This window comes from Octopus bimaculoides, chromosome 2 (genome assembly GCF_046866305.1).
Source record: "Octopus bimaculoides isolate indiv1 chromosome 2, ASM4686630v1, whole genome shotgun sequence".
Lineage (NCBI taxonomy): Eukaryota > Metazoa > Mollusca > Cephalopoda > Octopoda > Octopodidae > Octopus > Octopus bimaculoides.
The window spans coordinates 70,693,885-70,720,781 of record NC_142929.1 but is presented as its reverse complement, the minus strand read 5'-3'; the positions used below and the strand labels follow the sequence as shown (position 1 = coordinate 70,720,781).

General features: G+C 35.6%; 1 protein-coding gene across 13 annotated transcripts in view; it reads left to right on the top strand.

Moving 5' to 3' along the window:
* The window catches only part of LOC106875929 (protein FAM13A), a 288,030-nt gene extending 262,324 nt beyond the window's left edge, over positions 1-25,706 (top strand). For 8 of the 13 annotated variants that reach the window (XM_052978233.2, XM_052978225.2, XM_089346969.1 and 5 more), the window contains 10 exons: positions 1,406-1,464; positions 2,630-2,711; positions 5,198-5,367; positions 6,680-6,763; positions 10,839-10,922; positions 15,100-15,186; positions 17,478-17,698; positions 19,599-19,700; positions 23,046-23,100; positions 23,884-25,706. In XM_052978233.2, coding sequence (XP_052834193.1) covers positions 1,406-1,464; positions 2,630-2,711; positions 5,198-5,367; positions 6,680-6,763; positions 10,839-10,922; positions 15,100-15,186; positions 17,478-17,698; positions 19,599-19,700; positions 23,046-23,100; positions 23,884-23,949 — 1,010 coding nt within the window. In that variant the 3' untranslated portion in view covers positions 23,950-25,706. The remainder of the gene's footprint in view (positions 1-1,405; positions 1,465-2,629; positions 2,712-5,197; positions 5,368-6,679; positions 6,764-10,838; positions 10,923-15,099; positions 15,187-17,477; positions 17,699-19,598; positions 19,701-23,045; positions 23,101-23,883) is intronic. The other 5 variants (XM_089346973.1, XM_089346968.1, XM_089346974.1 and 2 more) reach the window with 1 other exon arrangement.
* The last annotated feature ends 1,191 nt before the right edge of the window (positions 25,707-26,897 follow it).

Genomic DNA, 26,897 nt, shown 5'->3' with positions numbered 1-26,897 from the left:
AGTTCTTTGTTACTTGGTATGAACATTTTTGCATGTGAAGGGAGGTCAATAAGAGTTACCTGGCTTCAGTGGAAAGCAGCTGCATATTGGTTGACCATGTATTTTAGAAAGCCTTCATAGTGCAAGCATGGCCCTGGCTATTTGAGGGATTTGTTTTGCAGTTATATGCGATTTGGTTTGGACTCACTGCATGGCACTTTGCATGAATAAGTGTCTTCTATAACCATGAACCTACCAATGAGAGAATTTGGTTGGCAGAAACTACAGGAAACACATTGAATATATACACAGTACATGTGGGTGTCACTGCTTGAGTGAAGCTTTTTTTCTGATGTTAACATCTCTGTTGACATGACCAGTTACTCGGTCCTTTTGAAGACATGCAGAATAGAGAAATCCCTTACTTGAAAAACAAGTAAGTGTTGGCACCAGGAAGAGCATCCAACCATAAAATCATACCTCAAATAACTCTCTTTTAAAATCCATGTAAGCATGGAAAAACAGATGTTAAACAAAACAATGATTCTCAAAATTTTGTAGCATTATCATAGGAATCTTGAAGCTGAGCTATTATTGAACCATTAAAATTGTCAAATTTGGCCATTGAATTATATTGAATATTATTTGTACTAAGATATTTATTATTTTTTTGTTTTCTTTTCTCCCTTGCTGGGTCTACTTGTTTCTTCAGATTTATAAGAAATACTTGGTTAAAAACTGAAATCTTTCTGAATTTATCTCAGCTGAGAATCTTTAAAAAAGATTTTCTTAACAATTTTTAAAAACTTTTGTGGAAATGCCAGAAAGCAAAGCATCTTCTGACTTAACTGTTTAAGCTATTTTATATTAACAGGAATTGGTAAAGTTGTTTGAGTATCAGAGTAAATGCCTTGCAGTATTTGTTTCAGTTCTACTTTTCTGAGTTGAAATCCTGCTGAAGTCAACTCTGCATTTTTGGAGTCAATAAAATTAAGAGCTTATCAAGTACTAATCCCACCCCACTATAAAAAAAACAAAAAAAGAGTGTATTGCCTTGCTGGTATGTTAGAAATTATTATATGCTATTTTAGTGTGCAAGTTGAAACTGTTCTATTTCTTTTCACTCCACAGTGCAGAGAGCTCACTTGAATTTTAGGCTGACCTTGATCTTTTTCTGTGTTATTTTCTATAAATACTTTTTACAAAACATTTAAACAGTCAGAATTGTTCTAGAAAATTTTCAGTCAATTTAGCATCAATTTAAGAAAGAAATGCATTTCTCTTTTGCTTCTCACTGCTATACTGTCTTTTTTGCTGAGGATAAAATCTTTCAGCAATTTTGGTAATCCAATGTTTGTGTGTGTGAGAGGGAGGATGAATAAATATCCAAATAATCTTGAAATATATTATTTTTTAATGTTACTAGCTCTGAGGAAAAAGATAAAGTTATTTGAAGAAAACTTTGAGCGAGAACATGGATACCGAGTAAGTCAAACCCATTTTTATTTTTGAAAATAAATAGATAAAAAAAATTATAAATAGGAATTTTATGTGTTTATGTGTATGTTTGTGTCTTCTTGTCTTGACATTGCATGACAGTTGTAAATGAGTGTCACTGTCATACAAGCAGTGTTGTTCATTTCTAACATTCTGCAAGAACATGTGTAGCCATGAAGAATATTATCTTGCTTGGAAACAGATGAGTGATGATTAAAGGGCATTAAACCATAGAAAAATCTGCCTCAATAAATTCCACCCCACTAGTGCAAGCATGGAAAAGTTGACATTAAATTGATGATGATGAAAGTGGTCAAGTTCCTACAGGACTAATATTGGTTAGTATCGTCTATGGATGCTGTGATTTTATTGTTTTGATCCTTCTTCAGACTTAGGAGAACGAATGGTTATATACCATTGATAAAACGAGATGGCACCTTAGGCACCAAACTGTATGATGTAGCTGTTGAAAGACTCAAGCACTGAGCTTTGAAACAACCAGAGCTGAATAATATTAATAATAATAATAATAATAATATCGAAAAATACCTTAGGAATGAGAACCCAGGTTCAAAATTTCCCCAAGACACCTGATGAAGGCTGGAGGGTATATCAGCTGAAACATGTTAACAACAAACAAGATGAGGACAAACATCCGTCAAATGTAAATAATGAACCAGAGCTGGTGTTTACCAGAGACTTGCTGTTGTTGACTTAATCATTCTGCTTGTGTTTCACATTGAATCGAGGGGAGAGAGAGAGATCTGGGTAGAAAGAAACAGTATGAAAAAGTTAAAAGTAAAAGACCCACAGTGAACTAAATATTTAATATATTGTTTTCTCTACCTAGTTTATAATGCCCCCCTCCCAGATATTCATTATACTGTTTGCTCTATTAGACATCATTTAAAGCTATTAAAGATAAGTTAGTAACATTGGAGTGGAATACAAAGAATATCTTCCATAATTGAAAGATTTAGTAATATGATGAGATGTGATAAATATATGGCTTCACTCTTGTGTTTGGTGAAGCATAAGGCGTTGTTGATGAGGGCTGTCAAAAAATATTTGATGGCTATTTGTTAGGCTAGGATTCTCATTGAATTTCTATGTCACAAAGAAACTGAATTTTCCTCTTTGGGTTTCATTGCAGCCATCACAGAGTGATAAAACTGCTAAAGCTGAAATCAAGAAATACATGGCAGATTTGGCTAAAGCAAGAAAGGAAATCAAAAGTAAAGTATATTTTCACATTCTATGTTTGTATATATATGTTAGGGACGACCGTGCGAACTCATAAAAGGAGATATGGTGACGAATGGAAAAACAGGACTCCTTTTATTTAAACGTGTCACACGGTCGAACATACAAATATATATATCAAAGATGAATGATATACGTGATATGTTATGCGACGATAACATAGATGACCAGTAATGAAAGACCACAACCGTATTAGATGAATAACAGATATATTTATTGTAGCGTTAAAGATGTATGTCTGTGTGAGAGTGTGAATGCGACATATAAGAACATAATCAAAGACAGGCCGTCATACAAAGAAAAGTATGTATGTGTATGTGTATTATTACAACAGATAGAAAGAGAGTCAATAACACGTGGACAATTATACCAGATCGTTAGTACACTATAGGAAAAGTTCTGTATGTGAAAGTGAGGAGAGGCTGAGTGTGGCAGTGCTGATCACTAGTTGTGATGTCGTGGCATCGATGCCGGGCCGTGATTCTTGTTATACAGATGTTCATCGCTGGCTGAGAATTTCTTGTCTGTTTAAGAACTCTTGTCTGTTTATTTACCGTGGTGAAGCTGAGTCACCTAACAGAATCGAAGAGAGAGATGTGCCGCGGAGTTTGGTGTGGTGTACATAGTAAATCGAGTTGACGCTGGTAGAGATTGTTGCTGGTTAGTAGTAATCGTAGAATCGTGTTGGTCATGATGATGATGCTGGATAGTAGTAGTAGACTCTTGTTGCTGATGTGGCGACGGCGGAGGTCATCGTTGGCTGGACGAAGCTGCTGAAGTGGTCGCTGGCTGCTGCTGCTGTCGTGTGGTACACGGAACAGTTCTCAAAGAGAAACTGGACCGAGACAAATTTGTGGGGTATGAGTTGATCTATATATAGCGTTAAGAGGGCTCCAAATGCCTTCAGAATTTTACTCCATCACGTGACCTTATTAGGGGCCGTGATTGGTCAGTTCGCGTTCTGGCGGGAACGGTTCGAAGAAGTTGCCGATTCGAATAATGATCAGTCACGTGATGGACAAGGAATGGGTTCTCTACTACGCTCGCATTTATTTATATTTAAATGAGAAGATTGTATGTAATGGCGATAGGTAGTTTCACTACATATATATAAAATGTGTGTATGTATTTATTGCTGTGTTATTAATGGGAAATGGCTTGAAATGAGATTCTCATCTTTGTGCATCACTTTTCTGAATCAGTTGATATCTATCTAGACAAATCATTGTCCATGTTCCTGACATTATTTGACAGAATTGCACATCTACATTCATGCCAGATTTGCTGAAATGTGCAATGTTTGTGTGCATGCATGCACACACCTGCACATCTGACACTCACAGAGTGTACTTTCATTACACTCAACACAATGGAGGACAAGTATAACAGGGTGTGTATGCAGCGCATCCTATGCATTACTAATGCTTACTTGACAAGATGTGTGCTACAAATACATGTTAGATTTTTTATATGATACAAATAATCAGCTGTTATACTCCAGCTGGTGTGTGCATGCATGAGTGAAAGGTGTGCACATGTGTGAGTTGCAGGTGTGCACATGCATGGATGGAAGGTGTACACATGCATGGATGGCAGATGTGCACATGTATGGATGTGCGAGTGGCAGCATGTATACTGACTGTCATATATATAACCTCACAGCCTCATACACACACTCATACAATGCAATTACATACACCATACACTGAGCATTTAGCAGTCACATACATGCACTCACACACACACACACACACACACACACACCACCTAGTAGTCACATATGTACACATACACTTGACTGTCTCACACATCCAGCTGTTATATGCACCATACGCTTGACAGTTGCATACACTCAGCAGCTGCATTCACATTTGTTTGTCACATATCTGGCACTCACACATGCACACACACATCTGGTCATAATATTCAGACACACATACAAGCCAGACATGCAGTCAAGTGCAGCAAAGTGCTAAAATATGTCCCATTTTGTGCACTGCTTATGACTAATGTACATGCATGATACACATAGTGCACACAGACATACAGCACACATAACATGCACATACAATACTCACATAACTCTCATTGGCAATTTCGCTAGTGTTGGTGGTATGGAAAAATGCACCAAGTACATGGTGTAAAGTGGTTAATCTTAGGAAGGGTCTCCATTCACAGAAACCACACAAAGTAGATACTGGGGTTTGATGCAGTCCTTGAACTCATCAGATCTTGTCAGCATGGAAGATGAATGTTAAATGATGATGACGATATCAGTCACACAATACATACACATGTTTATACTTAAATTGCATATGTAATTATAACATGACTTTTTAAATGGAAGAAGTACAAGCACTTACTAGTTTGAAATGGTGCACTTAGTTTTGAGGATTTTTACTTTGAAAACCACCTGAAATCTTAACATCCATTTCACTTTTTTTTTTTTTTTGTATAGAACTGAAAGAAGAAGCTGAAATGAGTAGTCGCAGTCGGCATGGAAGTGGAGCATCATCTGGCGGTTCTGAATCTCCAACTACTGTTCCAACAATGGAACAAACTCTTGAGTCTATTATCAAGAAACTAAAAGAAAAACGTAGAGATGCCAGACGCCCTGAAGAACTGGAGGTAACAATTGTATTTACACATCCACAATATTAATGTTAGACATGTTGTTGTGTGAGATACTGATGTGTCACACTGACAATATATCAACAATATTAGTATAAGCTGTTTTAAAAAATAGAGAAGTCTTTATGATGGTCAGGCCACTCAATTGATTAACATGCAGTTGTTCAGAATCACATTTCAACCTCTGTCCTCCTACTACTGTGGTCTCTGGTTTTTGGAGTTGGCCAGTCTAATGTCATTTCCTCTCAGGCATTTCTGATTCACTCATCTCTTTTTATTGCTCCTATTGAGTTCATGCCAGGCCCCATGCCAACTCCTTGTTATACCCAATCCTTTCCTATTAAAACATCATCCCTCTGAAATTCCCTCCTAACTCGTAGTTTTCCTGTGACTTACCACTATTCAAGTGAAATGTTAACTGCATTGATCTCACCAGTCTTGCATAAAGTTGCCCCTCACCACTCGGGGATCATAGTCTTTCAAGCTGCATGGCCACCTTACTAAGACTGCTGGCATAGTAAAAGCACACTACGTGTTGTAAAGTGGTTGGCATTAGGAAGGGTACTCAGCCATAGAAACCATGCCAAAGCAGACACTAGAGTATGGTACAGTTCTTGTCTATCTGATCTTGTCAAACTATTAAGCCTATGTCAGCATGAAGCATGGATGTTTGATGATGATGATGATGATAAAATTTAGTGAAGGTGTGTGACTTAGTGGTTAGGATATTTGGCTTAAAATTGTAGGGTTGTGAGTTCAATTCCTGATGGCACGTTGTGTCTTGGAGCAAGATGCTTTGTTTCACATTGCTCCACTCTGCTCAGATGGCAAAAGTGAGTAGTTCCTGTATTTCAAAGGGCCAGTCTTGTCACATTGTGTCATACTGAGAACTTTGTTAAGGGTATACCTGTATGTGGAGTGCTCAGCCATTTGCACATTAATTTTATGAGCAAGCTGTTCTGTTGATCAAATCAACTGGAACCCTTGTTGTAACTGCCTGTGTGCCAGTTGTTGATGATGAAATAAAGAAATAGACACCTAATTCCTGGAGGAATCCAGGATTAACAAAACAAGAGGGAAAAAAATCAGTGAATCATTATAGCAGGTGTATGGAGTGAGAATGCATCTGAAACTGCTACTGTGTTGATGATGATGTTGATGATGTATTAGCTAGAGTTTTCCTTGCACTGTCAATTTCTTTGCTAGTAATGTCCATTTGATGTCTCTAGTAAAGAAAACTTCAACACATTTCAACTCCATTTTAGAGTTCCAATGAGAGAGTATAAAGTTTTTTTTCTTCTTATTTCAGTTGATGAGTAGAGATGAAATCCAAGAAGAAAAGCTAGCTATTCAGAAATCCCTCCTTCACTTTGAGGGCATCCATGGCCGACCAGTAAGTCTTTCAGTTTTTTTCTCTTGATCTTATTTCTAAAATATTTCCTTTATATAACTTTGTAAAAACTTTGGTAGTCTCTGGGTATTGCAATAACTAAGTTGAGGCTATGTGATTTTTGTGTTAGTCTTCAGTAAAAGTTTGATGAAATAGTAATAGCTATATCTATTACATATATATAACACAATTATTATGGTAATTCCCCAGGTCACATGGATGATGACAAAAATTTAAAATGAATTTGAACATAAAATGCCTCAACTCTTTTGTTATATTTCCGCAGAAAGACATTGGTTTTGTTTTAATTAGTTTTGAAAATAATGAAGAGTTCATTGAAATAGCTTGGTCATTATTAAGCTAATATTTGAAACATGAATTAACATGTGAGTTTGATGGAAGAATCTAACTTAGACTACTTTAAAACAAAAGACTGTACCATGGAACTAGTGGTGGTCACAGATGGTTTTGTATCAGAAGGGTGTAACATGGTCAGCTCTGCTTGGGAGGAGTGCAAAGTTCATACTTTGCACAACACAATTAAGACCACTCTTAGTTCTCCTACATAATTGTCCTGTTTTGAAGTGATCTAAATTAAAACCGTTTATGCTAACTTATGTTCCAAATAACAGATTAATAATGACAGTTATTTTACTAAATTCTTCATTATTTTCGAAATATTAATGACTTGTAAGGACACTGTACTTCATTATGCAAGCATAAAATAATATAAAGTATTGGGTTGTCCGGAAAGTTTGTGCCGATTTATAGTAGCTTACATTTCGACTTATTTTTAGAACATGGTTGCGTCCATAAAATAGGATTTGACTACACCTCCATTTAGAGCACAGTTTAAGCTATCTTTTCGTGGAAGAAGGTTTATGTTCCTATAACCTGTGTTAATTCTGTAACCCTTTAAAAGGGAAGATAAGAAAGTTCATTTTTGGCACTTGATGCTGTTCTTTTTCCGTAAAGGGAAAAATGCCTCACAAGCAACCAAAGAAATATGCACAGTTTACGGTGATGTTTCTTTATCTGAAAGAAATGTACGGAAGTGGTTCGCAAGGTTCCAAGCTGGAGATTGTAGCCTTATTGATAAAGAGCGATCAGGCAGACCATCCACTACCTACAGATGATAACCAAATCAAGTCATTAATTGAGAATAATCCACATTGCACAACCCGAGAATTGGCAGAAAGCCTCAACCTATCAAAATCTGTCGTTTATGAGCACCTGGTAAAGCTTGGGTACACAAATCGTTACGATGTTTGGGTACCACATGAGTTGAGTGAGAAGAAACTTTTGGAAAATCGGCATGAACTTTCCGGACAACCCAATATATTAAACATTTTTATAAGTCAATACAGTGTTCTACTGTGTTAGCAGTGTGATTTACATCACTTTTAAGGTTATCTCGACAGGTTTTTTATAGAAATTATAGCCAGCATGGATTTTTGTTACGTTTTGTATCTGAGATGTCAGATGCAAACAAGCAATGAGATCAAAGATGAAAAAAGGGTAATGGGTGCAGATGCCATATTTCAGGATTTTTTGGGCGGGTTTTTTTAGATGGGTGCTGATGAAGGAGCAAAACTCCCAAAATATGGTATACCCTTTTTTTCATCTTTGTTCTCATTGTTTGTCTACATCTGATGTTTCGGATATGAAATGCCATTATGAAAATCAGTGCTGGCTATAATTTCTATAGAATATCTGTAGAGATTATCTTAAAAGTGATATTTTCCAAATAATTTTTATATATTTATGTATTTTAACTTGATTTCTAGAAAGTTGTGTTTTTAATGAATTTAATAATTTTATGCCTCCCATTGAAATTAGTTGCACAACACTGCTTTAATATTGTACATTCAGATTTTCTAAAAAAAGAAAAAGCCAAAAGGAAACTTAAAACATTTTAGGCAAATGCCATAGCAATGCATTCACTGTCAGCTGAGCTTTTTGCAAGATTTTACTTTCAGATTAGAACAGTTTCATTTTACTTACATTGTTAACCCCTTGTAGATGGGAAATGGTACCGACTGCATTGAAACACTGTGTGTGTGAGCAATGAGATGTCTCACTCTGTGCGGTGCCATGTTTTCAAATATACCACACTGAAAAAAGTCTGTAAATACACTGTAAAATTCCTTGAATGAAAAATGATGTAGTTACTGAAAGGCACAGACTGTCAGTACTAAGTCCGTCTGCAAGGGATTAATGTTTCCATCATCATCATAATGAAGTCAAATAGTTCCAGTCAGAATTTGAAACTTTGTCACCCTGAGAATATGCATTTACTGGGGGTGGGGCGTTGTTGGGAGGTGATGCAGACATGTGGAAACTTTTTTTTTTTTTTAGCTGAAATATTGAAAATCAGTTCCAATATGACGCTTTAGAAAGACATTCATTGTTTCAAGAAGTGTGTTAGATTATTATTCTAAGTGTGGGAATGGGTGCAGTATTCATGAATGAATTCAGTAATTACTGTCTTTGATAGAACAATTTCATTTTAATTTTAAAAACTTTGTAGCTGTACATTAAAAAAAAAATTGAATACTTTTTAGGGAAAAAAACCCATTTTCTTTTTAATGTGCTTTGTTAATTTTATCTAATATAAAAGCTTGTCAGAAATAGGTTTAACTCTTTATGATATTTTTATTTAAATTTTTAATTGATCTCTTAAAAATGTAATGATTTTCTATTTAGTAATGTCTCTGATGAGAAATATTGCTTTTTTTTGTTAACTATTTGTACATAATAAAAATTATAAAAAAATGTTTTTATATGACTTTGTAATATTTTCAAGTAATTTAATTCTCAAATTTTTTTTAATAGTAATGTTAATAACAGATTAATTGTTATTTCCTACATGGGTTTTTGTCCAGAACACTTCCAATCACTTTGTTTTCACTTTATAATTTAGCTGCTATTTGTACAGCATACACACCCTATTATGTCACTTTCTTTCCTCTTTCATGAGGATACAACTTTCTTCAAGTATTACTCTCCTCTATTTAGTAGTTTGCTTTATTTAGCTCTCTCACAGCCTTGCTCACCATCTATACACTTGGTATGCACATTCATACAATCTTTTTCTTATCATCACACCTTGTGTTGTTTCAAGAATGAGACACTTATAAATAACTTTACCTTTTATTTTCCTGATATAATACACTTTTTTTGTCAGATTTCAATTGAAACAAATCCATCCATTAAAGAAGAGATGAAAATGAAATTTTGTATTTGTAAATTGTTTTTAAAACAGCCTGTTGGCACTAAATCCTTAAAATAAGTCTTTAATAACAGAGCAATCATCTAAGAAATTAGTTGTCCTATTGTTATGACTATCTTAACATTGAACATTGGAGTATTGACCAATGTTGGACATTTGCCTTTGGAAAGCAAGTTTTAAGAGCAGCATAAAGGTGAGAGTGAAAAGATCAGAGGAGATAATAATTTGTTGAGCAGATAATTTGGTGTTACTTATTAAATGTTTGCTATATTCTCAAGCTAAAGTATCTGTACTGATAGGTTGAATTTTCAAACTTGCCCTATTGGCTCTGTAGAGGGACTTTTCTGTACTGCCTACTAAAATAAACTATAATAAACTTACCCTATACTAAACTGTTGGACTCATTAGCATGAAAATTACTTTCAAATCCAATTGTAAATAAGGTTTTCAAATGGTGAAGGGGTTCAGATCTTGCAACCAGGCACGGGCAAACTTTTCTGAGGTTGCATAAAACATTGTTCATCATCAGGTGGGCCACACAACTGAAAACAATTCAAGGAAATGTTTCATTAAGTTTGCCATTCAGAAAGTCCTGTTGGCTACAATTTGTTCATGGCTGGCTTAAGCTGTAAAACCTATCATAGCCCAAAACTAATATAAAATAATTTTGGATATTTTATAACTAAAAGAGTCTTAAAGGTTTTTTTTTTGTCCAACTAAGTGTTATTTTTGTATTTGGGGTTCACTATATTCTTTATTAAATACAATATTAAAATTAATATTTCAAATACCCTAATTTGTTTATTTTATATTGTGTATTATATGATATTATTTTCCACTTTTTAGTCATCCAAAATATCAAAAGATTTGATGCGACCACTGTACAATCATTACCGTTTGGTTAAACGAATGCTTGCAAAACCTGCTTCGGTATGTTGCTAATTATTAAGAGACTAATAACCTTGAGATTGTTCAGTAACGAGCTTTTGTTCACACTCATTAAAGGTTTAGAAAATATATGAAATCTAGCATTTAATTTTGTTTTGAAATCTTAATGATGAAACATAAGATCAATACTTAGGACTGTTTCTCACTGATGAAAGGAGTTTAGCACAGTTATGTCTGACTTGTCTTTTTTACCCAGTCTTGAATCTCCATTGTTTGATCAGCTGAATTACCTGCTCTTGAATTGACTGAGTATTCCTGACATGTTACCCTTACTGTAATTTAACAGGCAGAATCTGCATGAGGCAGTGTGTGAAAAGGATATATACCTGTTGAATTACAGGTACAATCCACTTGATGGGCTTTTATGCAGTTTCCATCCATCCAATATCAATCACAAGTTATGGGTTTGACCTGAGGTTAAAAAGCATGATATCTGTCCAAAGTGCTATGCAATGGGACCTTGTGGTTCTGAAGTGAAATTGTTAACCTTTTAGCCTACTTTATTCAATCAGTAACAATTAAAAACTGTGACTTAGTTTATTAATTAAAGAACTTTCCTTTTTTTTTTTTTGAATTCTACAAAGTTTTCATGATCTCTCTCTGTACCATGGATGCTTTAGTCTATTCTCCCACCTATTCCAAATTAACACTACACAATGCAATACTGTTTATAACCCTTTAGCATTTAAACTAGCCACATCAGGTTGATATATTCAACTTGTTTATCTTCAAACCAGTAAGATCCGGCCTTTCACACCTACCCTACAATGTCATTCTAAAAATAAACAATCACATCATTGAAATCCTGAAACTACGAGATAATACATGATTAGTTCAAAACAATGTGAATAAATAAGCATTACATATGGCAGAATAATCTGAATGCTGATAGTTTAATTACCCAACCAGAACACATTTTGTTTCTGTTAGCTCTTATCCAATATTCTCTACCATTACCAAATTACTCCTTAATGACATTAATATTTTGTGGCCCCATGAATGTTTCCAAGTATATCTATGGTTTGAATGATAATGGCAAAGAACTAAGTATGCTATCATTGAAAGCATTCTTCAGTTTTGGAATTCTAAGTATCTGAATAGTTCTGTAGTTTAGATCAGTAGTTTTCAACCATTTTTTGCCTATGGAACCCTGTGATTCCTATTTTACTCCACTGGCTTTCCATAGCGATTTGATATAAATGTAAAAAAAAAAAAATCCTACTGTATTTTTATAATTAAATATTATTAGGAATTTGTCTTTTATCTTTTACTTGCTTCAGTCATTAGACTGCGGCCATGCAGAGGCACCACTTTGTAGAATTTTTAGTCAAATGAATTGACCCTAGTGATTAGTATTTTTTTGTAACACCTGTTACTTATTCTATTGATCTCGTTTGCCAAACTGCTAAGTTATGGGGATGTAAAAACACACCAACACAAGTTGTCAAGTGGTGGGACACACACACAACAGGCTTCTTTCAGTTCCTGTCTACCAAATCCATTCACAAGGCTTTGGTTGGCCCAAGGCTATAGTAGATGACACCTGCCAAAGGTGCTGCACTGTGGAACTGAACCCAGAACCATGTGGTTGGGAAGCAAGCTTTTTACCATACAGTCAGTTGTGTAAAAAAAAATTTAATATCTTGTGCATTGTAGAAGTATAAGCAATTTATTGCACATAAATTTTAATAACAAAATAGACCCCAGTTGAGAACCACTCATTTAGTTAGTGATGATATCCAGTGTGATTATTTATGATAATTAAGAACACATTATTGTTTTTGAGATTTGAAAGCAAAATGTACTGATCTACATATATGTTAGGTTTACTGAAATTCTTTCATACTGATTTGGCTACTTGCTTTACAACTTCCACAAATAGAATTTAACTGGGAGTTACATTCATTTATAATTATTATTACCTTTGATTATGATCATTATTGTTATAGCATCAAGATGGTGGATTGGCAGAATCCACCAAAAATAAATACCTCATGTTTATTCTCTCTGATTCATTATGTTCTGAGGTCAACTTTGCCTTTCATTCTTTTGGGCTTGATGAAATAAATACCAGTTGAGCACTGTGGTTGGTATAATTGACTAGCCCTTGCCCTCCAAGTTTAGGCCTTGTGCCTATGAGCTAGCAGAATCATTTGCATGCTAAACAAAATGCTCAACGATATTTTTGCCCATTGGTGTGTTTTGAGATCAAATTCCACTGAGGTTGACTTTACCTTTCATCCTTTCAGGGTCAATAGATTAAGTACCAGTTGCATACTGGGGTCATTCTAACCAACTGGCCCCCTCCCCCAAAATGTCAGGCCTTGTGTATATAGTAGAAAGGATTATTATTATTATTATTGTTGTTATCATTATTATTGTTATTTTTAAGGCAGTGAGCTGGCAGAATCATTAGCATGCCAGGCAGATTGCTTAGCTGCATTTTGTTTGTCTTCACATTCTGAATTCAAATTCCACCAAAGTTTGACTTTACTTTTCATCCTTTCTGGGTTGATAAAATAAGTACCAGTCAAGTACTAGGGTTGATGTAATCGACTTACCCCATCCTTGAAATTGTTGGCCTTGTGCCAAAATTTGAAATCATCATCATCATTATTATTATTATTATTATTATTATTATCATTATTATTATTACTTTTATTATTATTAAGGTGGTAAACTGGCAGATTTGTTTATTTGCCAGGCAAAATGCTTAACAGAATTTCTTGCAGCTCTTTGCACTCAACTGCTGCCAAGGTTGACTTCGTCTTTCATTCTTTTGAGTTTGATAAAATAAGTACCAGTTGAGCATTGAGGGTGGATGATCAATAAAAAAAAAACGAACCCCCCCCTCTCCAAAACTGCTTTGTGCCAAAATTAAAAAAAAATTATATTTCTTCATTTATAGAATCAATTCTATTTTATATTTCTTCATTTACAGTACCAATTCTATTATAGATATATATATATTATATATATATATATATATATATATATATAGGCGTAGCAGTGGCTGTGTGGTAGGTAGCTTGCTTACCAACCACATAGTTCCAGGTTCAGTCCCACTGCGTGACACCTTGGGCAAGTGTCTTCTACTATAGCTTCAGGCTGACTAAAGCCTTGTGAGTGGATTTGGTAGATGGAAACTGAAAGAAGCCCGTCGTATCTATGTATATATATATGTATGTGTGTGTATATGTTTGCGTGTCTCTGTTTATCCCCCCAACATCGCTTGACAACCGATGCTGGTGTGTTTACGTCCCTGTAACTTAGCGGTTCGGCAAAAAAGACCGATAGAATAAGTACTAGGCTTCCAAAGAATGAGTCCTGGAGTCGATTTGCTCGATTAAAGGTGGTGCTCCAGCATGGCCTCAGTCAAATGACTGAAACAAGCAAAAGAGTAAGAGTAGAGTATACATCACACTGCGCCTGTATCTTCACTACTATTAATATGACCATACCTAATATTAGATGTCTACATGGTTTCTTTTCTTGCCTGCCAATTCAAACAGACACATCAAACATGATATCTCAGCTAACTTGTGATCAAAATATATTTCACTATTGGAAATCAGCAAACTTTGTTCCATGGAATTTAGCATTGACACAATTCTCTTTTCAGTCTGTGTTGCACAGGAAAGAGCATGTTGTTTCATGCCCAACTTATTGGGTTAATGTATGCAAAATACATTAACTGTCTCATCGACTATGTTTAATTGTTTACATAGTTATTTACTTGCTTGATAAACAAATTATTTCTAATTCTTTATCTGTTACTTAAGATTTATTAGCAAGTTTAACCCACTTCCTTCAGTAATCAGCTGTCTTAAGTAATGGAGACCTCTGCCACAGTCGAGCATACAGTTTCAAGATTGAATAAATACTGTCCATCACTTGTTGAAATTTTGCACATTGGTTAGATCTGGATGACAAAAATCTATTAATTTTTTATGTTTTCTTTCTTAGTTTTATGACCTTTAAATATAATGTAATATTATTTTTCTGAAATAAACACTTTTTATTACTTAAATATAACATCATCATTTTTTAGATATAATATAACTTATTATTTAACTATAATATATCAACTGTTTTATTTAACTGTATATAATGCTGTTTTTACTAAAATGTAATAAATACCTTTCTTATTTAAATACAGCCAAGAGATACAACTGAACTTCAAACAGTCCCAGAAGATCAACCATTTGAACTCACTGCTGGAGTTTCAACATCAGCTCGACCACTTGTAAGTGACATTTGTATATAATACAGTCAAGAAATGTCTACATTCTGTTTATGTGGTGGAAATGGTAGTCATCTCTTCCTTCTCTTCTTCCTCCTCCTCCTCCTCCTCCTCCTCCTCATTCCTCCTCCTCCTCATTCCTCCTCCTCCTCATTCCTCCTCCTCCTCCTCCTCCTCCTCCTCATTCCTCCTCCTCTTTCTTCTTCCTCCTCCTCCTCTTTCTTCTTCCTCCTCCTCCTCTTTCTTCTTCCTCCTCCTCCTCTTTCTTCTTCCTCCTCCTCCTTCTTCCTCCTCCTCCTCTTTCTTCTTCCTCCTCCTCCTCTTTCTTCTTCCTCCTCCTCCTCTTTCTTCTTCCTCCTCCTCCTCTTTCTTCCTCCTCCTCCTCTTTCTTCTTCCTCCTCCTCTTTCTTCCTCCTCCTCCTCCTCCTCTTTCTTCTTCCTCCTCCTCCTCTTTCTTCTTCCTCCTCCTCCTCTTTCTTCTTCCTCCTCCTCCTCTTTCTTCTTCCTCCTCCTCCTCTTTCTCCTTCCTCCTCCTCCTCTTTCTCTTTCTTCCTCCTCCTTTTTCTTTTTCCTCCTCCTCCTCCTCCTTTTTCCTCCTCCTCCTTTTTCCTCCTCCTCCTCCTCCTCCCCCTTCCTCCTCCTCCCCCTTCCTCCTCCTCCTCTTTCTTCCTCCTCCTCCTCTTTCTTCCTCCTCCTCCTCTTTCTTCCTCCTCCTCCTCTTTCTTCCTCCTCCTCTTTCTTCCTCCTCCTCTTTCTTCCTTCCTCCTCCTCCTTCCTCCTCTTCCTCTTTCTTCCTTCTTTCCACCCCTCCTTTTCATCATCATCATTTTACATCTGTTTCTCTCCATGCCTCTATGGGTCTTACCCATAGAGGCAAGAAGAAACAGATCTAAAACGATAGACACTTACTGAAGATGCTACCACTCATTGGGATTGATCTTGAAATCAAGATATTGTGCACAGTGAACCTCTCAGCCCCATGGCTATTCCTGCATCTATTTTTTTTATAACATTTTTATATTTACTATTTTATCTTTGCATCTTAATTATTTCTGTCATTTACCGTAAATCATATAAGTTACAGCAGATGGCTATATTCAAAACCTTCTACTACAAATGCAGGAGTTCAAACTCTGATTGTCTTTATATTCTACCACCTTTTTCATCATCAATCTTACATCCACTTTTCTATGTTGGCATGAGTTGGTGGGGTCTGTTCCTTTGTGAGCTCCAGGAGTCCTCACTATTCCTTTCTGTGTTTTCTTAGGTCACCTTTCCTATTCCAAAAGCTCCTTCTTTCTTCTTGGATTTTAGATTTCATCAAGATAGTTGGGAGGTTAGCTTGTAACATCTTGGTTATTAATATGAGAAGTCTCAGTGCTTTCTAAATGTTTTTTGTTTCTTATTGTGATATAATGTTACTTCAACATGAACAATGCTATAAAAAGCTCATTAAGTCATTATATTAAATATGGTCAGTACACTCTGTAAAGTTGTTGCCATTAGGAAAGGCATTTAGTTGTAGAAACCATACTAAAGTAAACATTAGAGTAAAGTACAGTCCTGCAGCTTGTCAGATCCAGTCAAACCATCCAATCTAGCATGGATTGGGAAGTAGAAACATATACTTCACAGTATTTTGTTCCCTCTATCCATCCAAGATTAATAAAACATACCAGTCATACACTGGAGTTAAATCAACCAACTGTACACCTGTTTTATGATATTCAAGTACATTCTCCTTTTGCAAGTGGAGGCGCAATGGCCCAGTGGTTAGGGCAGCGGACTCGTGGTCATAGGATTGCGGTTTTGATTTCCAGACTGTGCGTTGTGAGTGTTTATTGAGTGAAAACACCTAAAGCTCCACGAGGCTTCGGCAGGGGATGGTGGCGAACCCTGCTGTACTCTTTTGCCACAACTTTCTCTCACTCTTTCTTCCTGTTTCTCTTGTGCCTGTAATTCAAAGGGTCTGCCTTGTCACACTGTGTCACGCTGAATATCCCCGAGAACTACATTAAGGGTACACGTGTCTGTGGAATGCTCAGCCACTTGCACATTAATTTCACAAGCAGGCTGTTCCGTTGATTGGATCAACAGGAACCCTCGTCGTCGTAAGCGACAGAGTGCCAGCAACAACATTCTCCTTTTGCAAACATGTAGTAGTGTACTAATGAGAGGAATCAATATTTTGATTAAAGATTTACAACTCTGCTAGCACTGTCTTTATTATTCTTTCAGAAATATATTATTCTTGCTGATGTATAATTTTTTTTCTTCTCTCTTTTGTCTTAAAGTGGAAGAAAACAGTTCATGTGCCTACAGCTGAAATGGAAGATGATGAAAATTTTGATACAGTTGCAGATTTTTCTGTAACCAGAGATCTAGTTTTAACAAGAGATACAATAAAGGTTTCATCAGCAGCGACCTCTGCCGGAAGTGGATCTCCCAAATCTCGCCTAATGAGCACCGGAGAAAGCTCAATTAACCAAGAAGCAACACTTCATGAAATGACTATGTAAGTATATACTATACATTAATGTATTGATAGGTCTTTGCACTTAAGTAACAGTTTCAATGTGATGTATGATTAGCTTGATTAATAAGAAATAGAATAGAAACACCGAGTTGGAGTAGCTGGCTGACTAGTGGATCCTTTGTAAAAAGGCCCCATTTATAGTTATCATTCTCTGCCTAGTGTGTTATAGGGAGAAACAAACTCTGGGATATTCTGAACAACTATTATTTTTCAATAGCTCAATAAAAACACATTTACTGTAATGTTTGTTGCTACTAAATTAACTTGATATACCATGTAGTCTTAATATTCATAAAATATATGTGTAATGCTGTTAATTTTTATCATAATTAAACATATCCAGCAATTACAGCTTGAGATATACAGGTTAGCCATTCAAAAGCATGCAAAAACAGTTAACTTCAACCTTTTATTATGATGAAAATTTTGACACCAGATAATAGATGTTTAAGCTAAGTCAGTAGTCTATGTGATATTGAATAGTTAATGTCTTCCATGCTATAATTATTTTAGTTTCTACACACTATCTCAGATCATATTACTTGTCAGACGAGTACATCTCTTAACCCTTTAGCATTTAAACTGGCCATATCCAGCCCAAATATTTTATCTGTTTTATGTTCAAACTGGCCAGATTTGGCTTTTTGATTATGCTACGATGTCATTCTAAAATGAACAATCACATCATTGAAATTTAGTTGCTACAAAATACTGCATAATTAATTCAAAGCATTATGAATAAATAAGCATTACATTTGACAGAATAATCTGAATGCTAAAGGATTAAACATCTTTAAATTTACAAGTTTTAAGCTGTAAATCTTAGGAGGTACTAAGTTAGTTGCACTGAGAAACCCAACTAAGACAATTTGTATTTCACAAAGCTTGATACACTTAGGTATGTGAATGCTTTGAATGATCAACCAAGTTCTAATTTATTTTCAACTCTTTTTTTTTTTTAAATTTGTGTGTGTGTGAAGGTTAATTGATTTAATTCAGTAATAACTTTATAAAGAATTATGGTATCAAAGATTGCTTTCCAACTTATTATCATCATTTGGCATCCATTTTCTATGCTAGCATGTGTTGGATGGTTCAACAGAAACTGATGAGCCAGAGGATTGTTCCAAGCTTTAATGTCTATTTTGGCATGGTTTTTATGGCTGGATGCCTTTCTTAATGCCAACCACTTTACAGAATATACTAGGTGCATCTTTTCATGGCACTGCATGAAATGCTTCTGGAAAATCTTATGAGTTTGTAAAATCTTAACTAAAAAATGTTTTTAGTCTACATAGGTGCAAGCATGGCTGTGTGGTAAGAACCTTGCTTCCCAACCACATGGTTCTGGGTTCAGTCCCACTGCATAACACCTTGGGCCTCAAGCTAACCAAATCCTTGTGAGTGGAGTAGGTAGACAAAAACTGAAAGAAGCCGATGCTATTTCATGTGAACGTTTAATGATGATGATGATGATGAATATATATTCCTGTGTGTGTGTCTGTATTCGTTCCACCCACCATCACTTGACAACTGATGTTAGTGTGTTTACATCCCTATAATGTAATGGTTCAGCAAAAAGAGACAGATAGAATAAGTTCTAGGCTTATGAAGAATAAGTCCTGGGGTTGATTTCTTCAAGTAAAACCATTAAAGCCATGGCTGCAGTCAAATGGCTGAAACATGTAAAAGAATACAGGCTATAGTCTGCTTTAGTGACCAAGCTTACTTGATAAAAGCAGTTTATCTAATAATCAATTGATATGATGATGTTCAGTTTAGAATTAATTTTAAATACATTGGAGTTAGTTAAGGAGAAACAAGAGTGAACAGCTTTGAGAAAATAAAGTGTCATTGATGGTTTTCATTGTTATTTCAGTCCTCAACTACAAGAAGAACTGACAAAGACTCGAGTTGAGAAGAGGAAGCTGAGAAAGATTCTTCGAGATTTTGAAAATGAATTCCTTAGTCAAAATGGACGGTAAGTGGCAATATTTTAGTGCTTAAAGTAACAATCAGTTGTATTTCTATATGTGTCTCCCTTCATATGAGAAACATGTCTTTGCATTTGCTATTGATGTTGTTGCTGGTGCATGACTCAGTGGTTAGAGCATTGGGCTCATAGTCATGAGGCAGTGAATTGTGTTCTTGAGCAAGACACCTTATTTCACATTGCTCCAGTTCATTCAGCTATAGAGATGAGTTGCAATATCACTGGTGCCAAGTTGTATCAGTTTTTGCCTTTCCCGTCAATAACATCAGTGGCATGGGTGACTACTAGTCTTCCATAAATACAATTCTTTATTGCCCACAAGGGGCTAAACATAGAAGGGACAAACAAAGAGAGACAGAGGGATTAAATCGATTACACCAACCCCAGTGTGTAACTGGTACCTATTTAATCGACCCCGAAAGGATGAAAGGCAAAATCAACCTTGGCGGAATTTGAACTCAGAACGTAGCGGCAGACGAAATACCGCTAAGCATTTCACCCGGCGTGCTAATGATTCTGCCAGCTCGCTGCCTTGTCTTCCATAAATAACCTTGCCCAGACTTGTACCTTGGAGGGTAACTGTCTAGGTGCAATTCCATGGTCATTCATGACCAAAAGGGGTTTTTACTCTTCTTACGCTTTGCCTCAGATGTTGTTTGTTGTGTTTTTTGTGCTAGAATGGGATAGACAAGTAAATATTGTCAATGTTTTTTTTTTTTTCAAGTAAAGGATTTTTTTTTTTATTCCACAGAGCTAAGGGATCATTTTAATTTTATCCTTTACTTCTGTTATTGGACGGCGGCCATGCTGGGGCACTACCTTGAAGAGATTAGTCAAACAAGTCGACTCCAGTACTTATTCTGTTGGTCTCTTTTGCAAAAACTGTTCAGTTACAGGAACATAAGCAAACCAACACTGGTTGTCAAGCAGTGGGGGTAGGAAGGGAGCAAACACAAAGATATACATCTTTATCATTTAATGTCCATGTTCAATGCTGGCATGGGTTGGACATGATTAACTTCCATACAATTTCCATCTATTGGCTCATGGCTATAATAGAAGACATTTGACTAAGGTGCTGTGTAGTGGGACTGAATCTCAAAACATGTGGTATGCCTGCACCTTTTTGTTGATAGGGAATTATCAACAAAGTCCACTATTTGCAGTTCAGTGCTATTTTCATGTGAATGCTGAATGTAAGCATTAATACATACATACACACATCATCACCATCATCATTTAACATCTATTGTCCATGCTGGCATGGGTTGGATGGTGTGACTAGAGCTGACAAGCTGGAAAGCTGCACCAGACTCCAGTCTGATTTGGCATGCTTTCTACAACTGGATGCTGTTCCTAATGACAACTACTTTACAGTGTGTGCTGGGTGCTTTTATGTGGCATCACATGGGCACTTTTACTGGTGCTGCATGGGCTCTTTTACATGGTGTCGTATGGGTGCTTTAACATGACACCACATGGGCGCTTTTGTGTGACACCACACAGGTTACATATGAATTTACTGACTGAGTACACATAATTTGTGTCTACTTTCGACACATTCACATCTCTAAATGTATATAGACAGACAATTAGGTAAAAAGATGAGGTATACTCTCACTGCCTTGCTTCCTTCTACACAACCAGCCACTACAGTCAGGGTTTCCAACTTGGTTATAAACTGAAGTCTGGCAGGTTAGATGGAGAAGAATTTGAGACTTGCACCCAAATCTCTATTTGGTTTCTTCTGTTTTATATTTGTATCTTAAGATTGAGCTGCCTAAGGTTATTCAAAACAGCAACAACTTTGTGGTAACTGGCTCTAATTAGCTTTGTTCAAACAAAGCTATTAGACACATAACTAATTATAGAAAAATTAGCAGTTTTTAGCATCCACTCTTCCATGCTTGCATAGGTTGGATGAAAATTGTTGATGCAAATTTTCTATGGCCAGATGCTTTTCCTGTTGTCAGTCCTCACTTGTTTCCAAGGAAGGTTTTTTTTCACCAAGGCCAAACATGTTTTCACAGAATATTGGAAATGAATGACACTGCTTATATGACAGTGACACTCATTTACAACTATCATGTAATGTCAAGACAAAGAGATGATACAAGCATACACACATGACAGTCTTCTTTCGGTGTCTGTCTACCAAATCCATTTACAAGGATATGATTGACCTGGTAAAAGATGCCCATGGTGCCATGCAGTAGGTCTGAACCTGAAACCATGTGGTTGAGATGCAAGCTTCTTAACCACATAATCACATCTGTGCCTAGGCTATCCTGGTGCAGCGTTTCAGATATTTTACTTCAGACTCTAGTACTTATTTTCAAGTTTTGTACTTATTCTGTTGGTCTCTTTTGCAAAAACTGTTCAGTTACAGGAACATAAACAAACCAACACTGGTTGTTAAGCAGTGGGGGGTGGGAATATATATACACATGGCCCACTTGCCTTAAAATTCTTGATTGACTTCAGATGAACAAATAGTTCTGTTAATCCTGGCAGGATTTGAGATTTGAATTGTAAGTCATCAAAGTAAGTCATTGATTGATTGTAATCTCATCACTTGTATGTGAATCAAAATCACATCTCACAAGTAAAATGGGTATCATTGCCATCACACAAACCTCTATGGTTGTTGCCTGATCTGATAGAAATAGCAACCACATTTCCTTCAAACCACACTCCTGATTGTCTTAAAAAAAAAGTACACATTGAATAATGTGATCTGGCATGTAATGTTACTAAAAAACAAAAAAGGATAGTCATAGCTTGAATATCTCTAATCACCAATAAACTTCATCAGAGCCAACCTGGGAATGAACAGCAATAATATCTATATATCATCATCATTATCACTAAACATCCATTTTCCATACTGGCTTGGGCTAGATGGTTTGACAGGATCTGGTGAGCTGCAGGGTTACACCAAGCCCTGATGTCAGCTTTGACATGGTTTCTATGGCTTGATGTCCTCCCTAAAACCAATCACTTTACACAGTGTACTGTGTGGTACTCGGTGCTTTTCTCATGCCACTAGCACTGAAGGGCTTGCCAAATAATCTATCTATAAGACAAGAAAAGTGCAGGAAAAAGATAAAGCGCCCTCTACTAAGTGGGTGGTGTGGTGAGTAGTATTTGAGATGTGGATGTCTTTATGCCAGGTTTTAAGTGGCATGAAAGAGGGTTATAATTTTGTTCAGTCATTTGGTTGGAACTTTAATCAATTTTTTCTCTAGATTTCTCAACCAATTCTGTTTCCTTCTGTTACGATAAAATTCTCTTTGTTCGTTTATATATATACATATTTATTTATTTTTCCAGAAAAGTGCAGAAAGAAGATAAAATTCCTTTACAAGAAGATTACCAAGAATACAAAGTAAGGTTAAATTTTGTGTTTCAAAACCATTTTTACACATTCACAATATTTGTATTAGTTTAAATAAATAAAACTTGCTTTGATTTGCCATAATCATCATTTTAATTTCCACTTATCTGTGCTTGTATGGGTTAGATAGTTGAGCCAGGTTTCCTATGCTTGGATGCCCTTCCTATTACTAACCTGCACCTGTTTCCAAGTAAAGTAATCTTTCCCCATGGTCAGATATATTTTTGCAGAATATTAGATATGAATGACACTGCTTGTATGTTTCCACTCCCAGGCTTGTATATATATATACATACTTCTAGGAGCAGATATGTGATTAAGAAGTTTGCTTCTAAACCACATGGTTTTGGGTTCAATCCCACTGTGTGAAACCTTGGACAAGGGTCTTCTACTCTAGCTCCAGACTGATGAAAGCCTTGTGAGTGAATTTGGTTGATAGAAACTGAAAAAAACCTGGTGTGTGTCTCTGTCCGTCCATCCGTGTCCATGTTTTGACATTATGCTACAGTTGTAAATGAGTGTCACTGTCATACAAGCAGTGTCGTTTGTCTCCAGTATTTTGTAAAAACATGTCTGGCCATGGGATAGTATTATCTTGGCAATAGGAAGGGCATCCAGCTGGAGAAAATGTGCCACAGGGAACTCTGAACAATCCATGCAAGCATGGAAAAGGAATGCTAAAATAATATTGATGATGATGATGATGCTTATGTGAGATGTCATTATCATATTTGTGTCTAATTGTCATTTCTGTTTTTCCTTTTTGTCTTGCAGCAAGTAAAAGCTAGGTTACGTCTACTTGAGGCACTGCTCTCCAAATACCAGCAACAGAAACTGTAAGCATGTGGTTGTTATTTCTGTTGTTGTTATTGTTATTGCCATCACTGTCAACTTGACTCTGAGCTGTATCGGTGTTTTACTAACAATTCACGTTGAACCAGTTCCAACAGAAGGAAGGCTCTTCTGCACAGTTCCATATGATTTACAACTTAAAGAACTTTGTCTGAAATAACCTTCATCCCATCTGTATATTATTGCTGCCTGCGCAGATAATCTGAAGTTCCATCTTGTTTTATTGAACTGTCTGCAAACTGAAAACTATTGCTCATTGATATTCCTGCTGTAGCACTTCTACCAATATCGCTTTCCCCCCCATCTGATGAGATTTTATACCAAATCAGAGAAGAGAGAAATGCTGCAAGACAACCAAACTGTTCGTGCCGATGACACACAAAATCAAAGTCTAATTGCTGTCATTAAAACATCTATTGTAACTGTTTCATTACCAAAGACATTTCTTATCATTAAAGACCAACTGTTTATGCAAACTACTCAAAACAATCTGCTTAAGAATTTTGTTCTGTTTCTGCCTTGTGCCTCACTGTTTCAGCTTGAGAACCAATCCTTCCCTCATGTTGTTGTTGTCATTTTGTTTTTATTTATACTCCCTCTTCCTTTCCCCCCACCTTTCATAGTGCTGTCACTGTACAAGATAGTTGCTACTGTTTCTGTTGTTAGTAGCTGACTATGTATAATAGTAATAATAATAATAGTAGTCAGAGCCTTGTGAAACAATCATTTGCAGTTTAGAATCTTGATGATGATGATAAATATGCACACACACACTCACACGTACATACATATATGTATGTACACACACACATGTACATACATATATGTATGTACACACACACACACACACCTGAGCTATCTTGTTCTTCTTTTGACTTCAATATTCCATGGTAAAACTAGGTCTACTGCCATGGTGGACTGTAGCAGTTACATATTCTACCATTTTTGAAATGGAACTCTCCACATCACACAGAATACCTGATTTTCTCTGTTTTTCTTTTTTTTTTTTAAAGTTCCTCCAAAGAAAATGCTTCTGTTAAAGTAAAAAATAAACTCTGATTATTTTGGAAAATTAAAACATGTTATTGTAGCTTGAAGCATAAATAGTGGTTATATATATATATCTGGACAGACATCTCTCAGTTAAACTGGAATCAGACAAAGCTGAAGTCTATTTCTATGTTTTTTGGAAAACATAACCAACAGCTTAAGCTTACATTACACACCAGTGCCATTTCTTTGATGGTGATTATTCAGACTTTGGGAAAAACTAAACCTTAAAGAAATTTAAAGATCTTTTGTTACTGAGTCCAAATTATTACTCTGACTTGATTAGCTCCCTTGTTTTGGAGATCATGCATTACAAAACAAAAACAAAATCATCTGATCTGCATTCAAGACATTATTTATTTTATTTATTTACCTTTATTAAAAAGAAAACATTTATTACCAACGAAGTTCTTCTAACTTAGCTTTCTGCTAATATGAAAAAAAACAGAAAATTGCTACCTGTTGCTGGGAGTAATTCCAAGGAAATAAATGTAAACTGCGTCACACAATCTAAAGCCATCATCTTCATATTGTTTTGGCTGTCATTATCGCAGGATATCTTGTCTGTTGGACTTAATTAGTTCTGTATACACTCTTCTCTTAATTATGAAAGGATAAAACATTTTCCTTGGTTTCGAATGGTTAAGTGTGAGCAGGTAAAAAAAAAAAAAAATTATTAAAATTCAAAATAAAAAGATGGGAAAGGAAAGAAGGAAAAGGAAGTAGAAATATGTTGTTTTAGTGAAATGTTACGAAAAAAAAACGCCTGAAAGAAAATACAAAAATCAATAAATAATAGAGAATTTTCTGAAACCTCTAACTGGACTTAACATTCAATACTGTTGTGATCAGTTTTGTTTTAGATATTTGGTAGAGTTTTGCAGTAAAGTCTGTCCAAAACTGTAATAACTTTTTCATTGAAAGCTCTTGCAATGGATGTGTTAATGTTCAGCAGACATCTGTCTGTTTGCTGTTTTGTAATCTGCTTTGTGAATTGCTCCACTTGACAGCAGTATAACAGAGAAAGAACGAATACCAAAGAGGCTGGGATAAACATTCCTGTTGGTTTCTAAAGTGATTTCTTCTGTTTGTTTTATATATATTTTTTAATCTTTGTAGAAAAAATGTTTTGGATTAGTAGACATAAATTTTTGCTAATTTCCAAAGTTGGATGTCTTAATATCTTCCTGTGGGTTGTCAAGTATTTTAACCTGCTAGAAATAGTTTTATGAAGGTGTGGTATTGGTTTATACATGTTGCATTGTCAGCATGTGGGAATATATGTTTGGTGGATCACAAGCTCGTATGTAGCTCTTGACTTATTGCTATAAAACTGGATTAAGAATTAAAAACAAAGCAGGAAAGTTTAACCATCTTTTTTTTAAAGACTCTATTGAATTATAAATAGTTAAAAAGTGATACAAAATGTAAAAATAGAAAATGCATATCTTCTGTTTTCTGCTGTTTTAATGATATTGTTGGATGTTGTTCCTACATAAACTTTGAATTTAGTTCCTAGTTTTTAACTTAATCATTTTTGTAGTAATTTTAACTGCTGGAATAGAACTGAAATATCTAACATCATAATATATATATATATATATATATATATATATATAATGAATATGTTATTATTTCTAGTATTGATTTAAAAAAAAAAATTATTTCCATCTTCGCATATTTTAGCTTTTAATTCTGAGAAAAATGTTCTTCTAATGTCTTAAGAGTTGAGGCCAAATATTTTACACACATACACACACAAAAGCACAAACGTGTGCACACACACACATACACCCACTCTCTCTCTCTCTCTCTCTCTCTCAGATCTTGTTGAAAGAATATTATTCTTTCTCTAATAGTTTCTGATCAGCAAGTTATGGTTGCTA